The sequence below is a fragment of the Nicotiana attenuata genome, unplaced genomic scaffold (assembly GCF_001879085.1).
Source record: "Nicotiana attenuata strain UT unplaced genomic scaffold, NIATTr2, whole genome shotgun sequence".
Classification (NCBI taxonomy): Eukaryota; Viridiplantae; Streptophyta; class Magnoliopsida; order Solanales; family Solanaceae; genus Nicotiana; species Nicotiana attenuata.
In genome coordinates, this window is record NW_017673593.1 from 29,430 (window position 1) to 40,383 (window position 10,954).

The 10,954-nt window shown below is 38.4% G+C and overlaps 1 protein-coding gene across 1 annotated transcript; it reads left to right on the top strand.

Annotated features, from left to right (window-relative positions):
- Nucleotides 1-2,733: 2,733 nt before the first annotated feature.
- LOC109216799 lies at nucleotides 2,734-3,910 on the top strand. Its single transcript, XM_019380995.1, has 2 exons — nucleotides 2,734-2,941; nucleotides 2,988-3,910. Exons 1-2 carry the CDS (start codon nucleotides 2,734-2,736, stop codon nucleotides 3,908-3,910), a joined length of 1,131 nt encoding a protein of 376 aa, XP_019236540.1.
- Nucleotides 3,911-10,954: the final 7,044 nt, after the last annotated feature.

Below are 10,954 nucleotides of genomic sequence, written 5' to 3' on the forward strand. Positions count from 1 at the left end.
GGGGGGGGGGGGGGGGGGGGAATAGTAGAGAGATTAGGGAATTGAAAAGGAAAGAAAAAGAAGATCAATACAAAAAATAGAGAGATTTTTTATTTTTTATTTTTAGTTTCTTTACTTTTCACTTCATTTTTATTGAATGTTTTACTATTTAGTGAAAAGAACAAATCAGATGCATATAATATATTCATGTATTTAATATATAACTAAACTAAGAATCACATATTTATTTTATATTGTATGATATTTATTATAACTACGTGAAGCGCGGACAAGTTCTCTAGTTACTACTATAAGAACGAAACTGAAATGTTGAATTTTACAGTCTGCATTAGCATTATTACTACAGAATTGAAACTGAAATATGAAAACAATTTTTTTTTCTCAACAGGTTTGGTCCATCTTCTTTGTATTATACATGCATTACCATTACAGTTTTTCTTAACTGCTTGTTGAGACAGTTAAGGTTCTTATAACAGTCCAACCATTACGTCTAATTAATAGACAAATAAAAAGCTTTAAACAAATTTTAGTTTATGGCCATCTGAACGGCCACATTATTCTTTGTATTTTACTTTCTTTTTACTTGTTCCTTTGTTGTTATCTTTATTAGATGTATATTTACATTATGCATAAAATATTCTTGAATTAATATTTGCTTGAAGGATAAAACTTTCGTTTAACTTTTGAAGGATATTTTGGTCTTTCAACTTACACTGTAGGGCTTCACGCTTATAATATAGTATGATATACATGCTATTTTGAAGGTATTTTGCATATTAAAAAAAATACAGGGAAAAATTGGGTATCAACATGTCCCAGTATGGATAGTCATTCCTGAATTTTCCTTGGCATTTCTACTATATGGAGGTCTTATCAGTCTTGTTGGCACCCATTGGTAAGATACTACATCTGGACTTTGCTTCAATGCAAAAAACCAGGGGAAGTGTAGCAAATGTAAAGATGCAGGTAGACCTAACTAAGGACAGGCCTCATCATGTGTGGCTTGGCTTTGATGATGATCAAGATGTTAACGGGGATGGGCAGTGGCTGGAGGTGATGTATGAAGATCTTCCAAATTACTGTCTGCATTGTAGGCATTTTGGACATGAGGAATACCACTACTCTATCAGGAAAAGAGAAGAGGAGGACAAAAAGAAAGCAGTAGCTGAAACATTTGGAAACAATGAGAATCAGAACAATAAAAGGAAAGTGCACGAAGGGAGATCTCAACATAACCAGGAACAAGTCATACAGGGGCAAAACAAGAATCAGAATCAAAAGATGGTAATGCAAGACCAAGAGAAGATCAGCAAAGAAATGAAAACCAAAAAGCAGCAACTCAACAAATTACAAGGGATAACCATTCCAAACATCAATGGCACTCTCAAAAGAAGAAGAATTTTAGGGGAGTCAACCAAAGAAACAGGCAGCATAAATTCAAATAGATTACTAAGAAAGTAGTTGATGCACAAAAAGCCAACCCTAACCAGAATTCAGGTATTGGTCCTAGCTCACAAGCTGATCCTCCAATTGCTCTAGATAATGTGAAGGATCCCATTCCCAACCCCACTATGATTGATATAGAAACTAATGGTGGGAAGGAGAATGGTTAGGAGATACCTACAACTGATCAGGTTGAGGATCCAAAGGGGGTGGGTGATGATGCACAAGGCCATGCTATCAATCAGCAATCTACTCAGAAGATTCCTACTGATGGCATTGCAACAAGCGGGGTAATCGGTACTGATGATGACCACAGAATCACAGTTGACAGAGGCAAAGGTCCCATGGAAAATCAATTGTCCCCGACAAAATCAAAAAACAATCCAAGTCAGAAAAAATGAAGGCAAATGAAAAGACAACAGGAAGCTACTTTAGCTAAAACAAAGATCAACTCTATAGACAGTCTTATGGAGTCAGACGCTCAACCCCATGTTGCACCCTCACCTTTGACTACAGGAGTAGAATCATATATAGCACCCTCACCTCATTAGAAGGAAGCAGGTACTATGATTTCTACTAGTCTTTCATGTGTGTCTAAGGCAGTAGGAACTGGGGCTGATCCTGCTACTCAAATCCAGACAGATGAAGTAGGAATTATGTCTCATGTAGCACCCTTATCTCTTGCAAAGGAAGTAGGAACTGTGCCATATGTAGCACCCTCACCTCTAATAGAGGAAGTAGGTACTATGGCATTAGTTGCACCCTCACCTTTGCATGAGGCAGTAGATGAGTATATGCACATACAGTCTGAGGATGAAGTTAATATTAGTGATGAAGAAGATGATGAACATAGTGAAGACCTAAAGGAAGATGACACTTGCAGTCATCTTCTTACTGCTTTTAATGGTCACCCTGATTCTGTTACAGTCATTGATGTACAAGGACTCTCTCCCAGAAATAAGCCACCACACTACCTCACATGAAGCAAAGCAACCATCTCTACCCTTCCATCAAAGCACAACCTCCCCAAAAATATTTAATGATTAGTACAATCACATGGAATGTAAGAGGTATAAGAACCTTTGGAGACATTGAAAGACTCAAAACTCTCAAACATCTTCACAAACTATCCTCATTTCAGTCCTGAAACCTTTGCTTGACAACACTCATATCAATTACTACAGAATCCAATTGTCCATTCATCAAGCAGCATCAAATATCAACAACAAAATCTGGATCTTTTGGGATCAAGACTATACATGCTCAGTCATTGGCCAAGATAAGCAGCAAATGACTGTTGAGCTAAAGCATGTAGAAACAGCTGAAGTTTTCCAGTTAACTGTTATCTATGCCAAGTGCAAAGCAAATCTCAGAAGACCACTATGGGAGGTACTGAGGCAGAAATCTTTGACATGTACCATCCCATGGTGCGTGATTGGAGATTTCAATGTTATTGCATCCATTGAAGAAAAGATAAGGGGTCTACCATACCAACTGAGTAAGAGCTTGGACTTCCTCAGTATGATAGAAGATTGGACTTGTAGATCTGGGGTTTTATGGCCCTAGATATACTTGGTCCAATGGCAGAGGTCCAGGATCAATAATTTGGAAGAGATTGGACAGAGGCATGGTAAATGACAACTGGCTAATCTCATTCCCAAATACCACCATTTCACACTTAGCCTCCACTGGATCTGACCACAATCTCTTGATAATGGAGATGAATGTCAGGCAGGATACAAGCAAAAAATACTTCAAGTTTCTCAACTGTTGGGTAGAAAATGAAGGCTTCATCCCTATGGTTCAAGAAATTTGGAATCAGGAAGTCAGAGGCAATGCTATGTGGATCTTCCATCAAAAACTTAAAACAGTCTTTAATGCCTTAAGTAAATGGTCGAGGCATGAATATGGGGATATCTTTCAGAAGGCCAAGGAATATGCAAAAAAAGTGAAGCAGGTAGATATGACTTGGGCTCAAACAAATGATGCAGATGACAGAATGAACTTTCATGAGGTAACAACTCAGTACAAAAAATACAGGAAGCTGGAAGAGTCTATTCTGAAGCAAAAAACACAGCTTCAGTGGTTCAAAGATGGTGATGCAAATTCAAGATACTTCCATAGTTTAATGAGAGGAAGAAGAAGAAAGCTGATTATTCATAAAATCAAAGACATTGAAGGTGAGTGGGTGCAAGGTGATGAAGCTATAGGGGAAGCTGCTTGTGGCCACCTAAGCTTTGCATATGACATCATAATCTTCACATCTGGAGGTAGAGCATCATTGCAGAAGATTATGGAGATTCTCAACAATTATGAACACACATCTGGGCAGCAAATCAACAGGCAAAAAAGCCACTTCATGGTTTCTCCTCTGCATTCCCAGCTACCATCAGAAGAGTTCAGCAGATCACAGGCTTCACCAAGAAAGAATCTCCCATTACCTACCTGGGGTGTCCATTATACATAGGAAGAATGAGAATAGTATATTTCAATTCCCTGATAGCCTAGGTGGTAAGTAGAATTAAAGGGTGGCAAAGAAGAATCCTCTCTTATGGAGGCAGAGCCACTATAATTAAGCATGTGCTCCAATCTATACCTACACATCTGTTGTTAGACTTAACCCCCCCCCCCCCAAACTATACCGAGGCAGGTTGAGAAGTTAGCAGCTAACTTCTTTTGGGGAATGGACAAAGATGAAAACAAATACCACTGGGCTTCTTGGCAAAAATTGGCATTTCCAATTGAAGAAGGAGGTGTTGGCCTCAAATCAATGGAGGATATCTGCCAAACCATGGAATTCAAAAATGGTGGCTTTTCAAAACTAAAGAGTCACTATGGAGCAAGTTTCTCAAAGCTGAATATTTCTAGAGATCAAATCCCATTTCCAAAAAGTGGAACTCTGGGCAATCACATACATGGAAGAAAATGATGATTAATAATAAAGAAGCCGAAAAACACATCACTTGGAGACTACATTCTGGTAACTGCAGCTTTTGGTGGGACAACTGGTTGGGAGATGGTGCTCTTGCTCAACACAGAAGTGAAGGAGGAAGGCCAGACAATGTAACTGTGGCCAATTTTTGGGACCAGAGCCAGTGGAATTTGCAGAAGCTGAATGAAGCAGTCCCAACACCTTTAATACATGCCATGCTCCAAATCCAAATCTATCACAACCCTCAAATACAAGACCAACCTATCTGGATCCCAAATGTGAAAGGAAACTTCACATGCTCTAATTCATGGGACTTGATTAGGAAGAAGAGGCAGAGATGTTTCTCTAATAAAATTGTCACACCTCCTTTTTCCTACACTTGAAGGGAGTATAAGGGAGTTTTTTCCAATTTAAGTGACAATCGAAACGGGATTATTTATTTTTTGTTCAGAGTCGCCACTTGGGATAGTTTATGGCGTCCCAAGTCACCGGTTTGGAATTCCGAATCGAGGAAAGATTTGACTCTGTTTATGCCTGAGAACACAGAAATCCAGGTAAGGAATTCTGTTAACCCGGGAGAAGGTGTTAGGCACTCCCAAGTTTCGTGGTTTTAGCACGGTCGCTCAACTGTTATTATTGGCCTATTTATTTGATTTTAAAACATCTTTGAAACCTATGTGCACTTTATTCTTTTAACCGCTTTTAATAATCCAATTGTTTTACAACTAATTATTGATTGTACGTTTGTGAATCATGTTACGGGCATCGTACCCACGATCCATAACGTGTTTATTATATTAAAAATATTAAATTGTGGCCAGGTCACATAAATGTACCCCCAGATTTTAGAAATTAGGCGTCACATCTACGTCACGGGAACGGTACCCGTAGCCATGACAATTATTCAATTAACGTGTCTAAAGCAATCTACGAAGGTTCAAATTAATAACAAAGTTTGCGGGGGCCATGGAAAAGTTAATTGACGGCACACCCCGATTTTAAAAGAGTTATTATTAATTAAATGAGGGCCATGGGCTTAGGGTTTTTATTTGGCATGGCACGCCTCAAATTATTCTTAAAGTAAATTCTTGATCTAGTCTTTGAGGGCCATAAATTGTATGTTTGGCTAATACGGCGCACCTCAATCTAATTAAAGGAGTCTAATTAATTAAAGAAGACTAAGGGAATTTGGATTTATTTTGGACTAATGTTCAAATTATCCTAATAATTAGTGGACTGGAGTTGAACGAAATCAGATCTATAGTTATTAGAAAGGCCTGGGCTTGGCAGTAGGCCCAATGGTCTATTAAAAGATCCCATATTGTAATACGAAGGAAGACTGGGCTCTCACGAAGCCCAGAATGCATGCATAATCGGCGAAAGGGGAATTTGGCATAACTGGGCCAACGACAAAGGCCCAGTTGTGATTCATTACAATTAATTGAGCCAAATTACAATTCTTCATGAAAATCTTGAGATTGAAACAAATACTAACAAATCTTGCAAATTTAAATAGATGCAAAGTATATTTTTGATGCCAAATCACATTCTATAATGAAAATACAACCCCTAATGTTATAATATCTCATACACAAATTGTTTCATCATTTAACATAACAGAATTCAAATTTCAACCAAAACACTAACATGATTTCAGAAAGAGTTCATCTACTAACATGGATTTAAACCTGTCCAATTCCAGATCTTAAAAAAATGAATGCTTACTGATTTCATACCAAACATGTCAAATATTCAGCGGTCCGAACTCAGATGACAGCCTCACAACCATAGTTTAACACAGTCCAGAATAGAACACTATACAGGTTTAAGTTTGAACATTCAAAGTCTGAATCCTACTAGGGAATAGGGCGTTGAGGCTATTATTTAATTACAACTAGAAATATTGACTCTCAAACTAATTAATACAAATAACGTTAAACTAAAGAAGACAAAATCTGGAAGGAAATCTCATTTTTATTTAACATATTGAAGCTCCAACTTCATATGGAACTTTCAAAGTTTGAAACATACCTGAAACAAACAAAAATAACCAGTAATTCAGCAAGGAGCTAGCAATCAAACAGCAGATCTCAACACAACAATCAACAACAGCTCACAGTCAGCTTCTCATGTTTTTGAACCCAGAAATAAGGAGCAATTTTAAGAACCAACGAAAAATGAGAATGCCAACTTGAATAGAATAGTAATGGTGATTTTTTTGTATTTTTCTTTCTGATTTTTCAGACTCTCTCAAGGTTGGTATTTCTTCAGCCGTTTCTAAGTTTTAGTATGTAATTCTCTAAAATCTCTCCAATCTAAATGAGAGGAAGTAACCTTATATAGCAAATCCTAGGGCAACAGAAATAATTTCAAGTTTTACACATTACCCCCTCCCTGATTCTTCATTCTTTCATTTTAAGCCCTGATCTTCTAAACCAATTATTGAAAATACCCAACTCCCTCTTTCCTGAAAGTTCCCCATTCAGTTTTTACAAGATTATCTCAATCAAAATCTCCCAAATACCCTTTAATCCCCTGTTATTTACCACCAGACTAAACATGGGTCAAGTTGACCCAACAATCAACCACAGACCCTGGGCTTGCAAAACCCCGGACTGACTCTCCCCTCTTTGGGCTTTTAACCTACGAAGCCCAACGTTGAATTCCAAAGCCAATCAGAAAACCAATCAAAAAAAATTGGGCCAACAGAGTTATAGGGAACTCCTGAAGCCATGAATCCAAAGAAAACAAAATAGGAGGAAATTGGAGCACAATCGAACAGCAAAATCAAACAAGCTAACTAAACAAAATGCTGACTAAAAATAACTTAAAATTAGCATGCATACAGAAATGATTTGAAAAATAGAAAAAACAAGAAATAAGAAGAAAGAATCAGAAGAAGATGAGAATGAGAATAAAACGAAAGAGGAAAGAAAGAAAAATGGCCGAAAAATACCTAGAAAAAGCGGATGAACAGTGGACTTGGACAGATCTCCAACGCCTTCGATTTTGAGCCAAAATTGGCATTAATTGTGTGTCCTCGTTGAGAACAGACGAGTAACACCAATTTTAACCCCAATCGTTCAGGGAAAATTCGGAGTTTTGGAAGATTTTCTTTTTCTTCTACTTTTCTTTTAGATCTGAAATTGGTTAGATTTGGTGAGATTTTGGGGAGATATGATGGTATATTGGGAGTCAGGTGTGGGTGGTGGTTGTGCGGTCGAAGTTTGAGGTTGGTTGGACTCCGCCGCCGGCCGATAGAGGCTCAAGAGTTTGGAGGCGCGGGCTAGGGTTCTTCAAGTTGAGAGAGATGAATTGAAGTGGGGATAGTACTAGGTTAATCTGACTGGTTGTTTGGACAATTATAATTAAAATGGGGGAAGTATCCTCAGCCGTTGGATGAACTTAAACGGAGGGCTAAGATCTATTCTAAGTGACTGAACTCAAAACGGCGTAGTTTTGGTCCCATACTACAACGTTTGAGTTGCCTAATTGACTGAATGGTTGGACTGGGTTTGGGTGGAGTTTGGGCCGGACTGAAACGGGTTTTGGGGGAATTTCATTTGGGCCTGGCTGAATTGGCTTAAAAAGCCCTTTTAAATCTCTTTTCCCTTTCTTTCTTTTTAATTTCCAATTTTCTTTTCCTTTTAAAATTAATTTAAAAAAAACCTAAATTAACTCTTAAACTAAATTAGCTTACCAAATAAGCTAATTACTCGTCATAGTATTTACAAAAATTAATTAACTCCTAAATTAAAAGAAAAACTATAAAATTCAAAATTAAAAAGTTAAAATGCAAAGTGATTTATTTTTTGATGTTTTCATTTTTATAAAATAACTAGTTTACTAATTAACCTAAAAATGTAAAAAATAAATCCTAAATGCAAATGCAGAGTAATTTTTTTGTATTTTCGTGATTAAATAAAAATTGAACATGCACACAAAAATGCAAATAATTAAGAAAATTCTATAAAAATTCCTAAAATGGCAAATAATTAAAAGAAAAATCTATTTCCTTGGGATTTTGTAGGAGTAATTCATATAGGGCATAAATCACGTGCTCACAGCTGCCCTTCTTTGCTCGGAAACAGGAACAGTTTTCGTGCAAAGATAAAGTGAGCGGACGCGAGCGATTTTTGCCCGTTTGAATACTCCGTGGGAAGCGTTTTTTGAAATATTTGACCGCACCCTGCTTCGGAGGTTGCCTACATATCCTTGGCTATAAAGGAATTAGGTCAGTGTAGTTCGGGATGTTTTGGTAGCTGGGACTACCAGGAAGCTGTGATTTCACTGTTGCTGCTGCTGCTGCTTGCTGAACCCTTGACTACACCAAGACAAAATAAAAGAAGCTAGACTAAACTATGATCTATGAATTACAAGAACCCTATCTATATTTTCGAACTTGGTCTTGTAGTTTCTATTGCTCTGTTGACTTGTACTCTCCAGGTGAGGTTCCTTTGTTGCTGACTTGAATTATATTCTGAGGTGTTTTCCCTTTGTTCTCCAGGTGGGCTCCTTATTGCTGAACTTGAATCGTCTTCCTTTGAACATTGCTGCCTTCCCTTTGTTTTTCAGGTGGGTGCCTAATTTCCAACGCTTGTACTGCTTTTCCTCGAAACTTGAACTGTTTCCCTTTGTTCTCCAGGTGGGCGCCTGATTTCCAAAATTTGAACTGCTCTCCCTTTGTTCTCCAGGTGGGCTCCTGATTGCTGAACTCCTTTGAACCTTGCTGCTTTCCCTTTGTTCTCCAGGTGGGCGGCTGATTTCCAACACTTGCACTGCTTTTCTTGAAACTTGAACTGGTTCCCTTTGTTTTTCAGGTGGGCTCCTGATTGCTGAACTCCTTTGAACATTGCTGCTTTCCCTTTGTTCTCCAGGTGGGCGCCTGATTTCCAACACTTGCATTGCTTTTCTTGAAACTTGAACTGCTTCCCTTTGTTCTCCAGGTGGGATCCTGATTGCTGAACTCCTTTGAACCTTGCTGCTTTCTCTTTGTTCTCCAAGTGGACGCCTGATTTCCGACACTTGCACTACTTTTCCCTTTGTTCTCCAGGTGGGTGCCCGATTTCCAACACTTGAACTGACTCATCTGAAGTTGCTGCATTTGAACCTGATTACAACAAAACAGACAAAACAAAAGAAATTTTTTTGCCCCAGTTTGATATCGGGAACATCTGTTAGTGTTAATCAAATCATGGTACCCAAAAGTTCTAAGAAGTTAAAAACTAAATCCCATTATCCAGGAGGGTCCTGAAAATTTAAAATTAAATCTCATCTTAAGAATGACAACTTCAAAGTTAAATTCTATTTCCTAAAGGTAAAACTTATGCTAAATCTTATTATCTATGAAGGTCTTAAAAACTTAAAACTAGATCCCGTTATCCAGGAGGGTCCTGAGAACTTTAAATTAATCCCATTATCCAGGAGGGTCCTGAAACTTACTGCCGAGCCTGTCTGGCACCTGCTTTCCTCACGAAGGGTTTCTCCGGAACAAACAAAATTTCCTGCCCCTGTTTCAATCAAAGAAAACTTGTGAGTTTGAGCATGGTGGTTAGTTTGCGGCCTTGACTTTGAGGGCGATTGCTCCTTCACTTCCCATGATAACTTCGACTTCAGCTCAAAAGACCTTGCTTGTTTATTGACTGCCCACTTTCTCCATCATCCTTATCGCGAAAAAAATACCTCTGATCCGTTCAAACCCAATACCGTTCATCTGTTGCATTGTGCTCACGCATTGACATATATTGAACCTTTGTGTTTCACATGAGTCCCAAAGCACGTCAATTGCCACCCACTCAGTGTGCATGTCGTTCTTTCCTGACTTAACCCATTGGCCTTGGCCTTGAGGTCTATTGCTCCTTCACTTGCCATGATAACTTTGATTTCCGCTTGGAAGACCTTGCTTGTCATTGGTTAACCACTATCCCTGTCAACCTTATCACAGAGAATACCTTTGATCTGTTCACTCAACATCCTCTATCTGTTGCATTGTTCATGAATTAATATATACAAAACCTTTGTATTTCACATGAATCCCAAAGCATGTTGATTGTTACCAACTTAGTGCGCACGATGTGCTCTCCTGACTTATGCCACTTTGATGTGCTAGCCAGATCCCGTTTTGTGCAATTGGAAAGCTGGTGGCAAATTTTGAAGTCATTTCTCACTTGTTCTGACCAAACAGACTCAGGAAGAGGAAGTAAACAAGAGAAAAGGAACATAGTAAAGGACAATGGTAGAGATGACTCCTAACAAGAAAACTACAAAGTAGAAACTTATCAGATGTGGATACCAACTCCAATGACCATGACATGCACCTTTGGATTAAGTGGCCTAATCTGTCAAGCAAGTCTGATGTTCAACTCTTGTTATATCCCTAAACCGTGAAACTGGGCTTCGATGCTCCGATCATCCAATCTAATTCACGATCCTTATTCGACTTGTAGTGCCCGAAGGGTTTTCACTATCAAGCCTCTCTCACTTTGTTATTTCTCTCAACTCACCGTCGCCTTACGACGCCTCTGAAGGTTTTCACCAATAAGACACTCTCATTTTGTTCTTTTCTTCTTATTTCTTCTG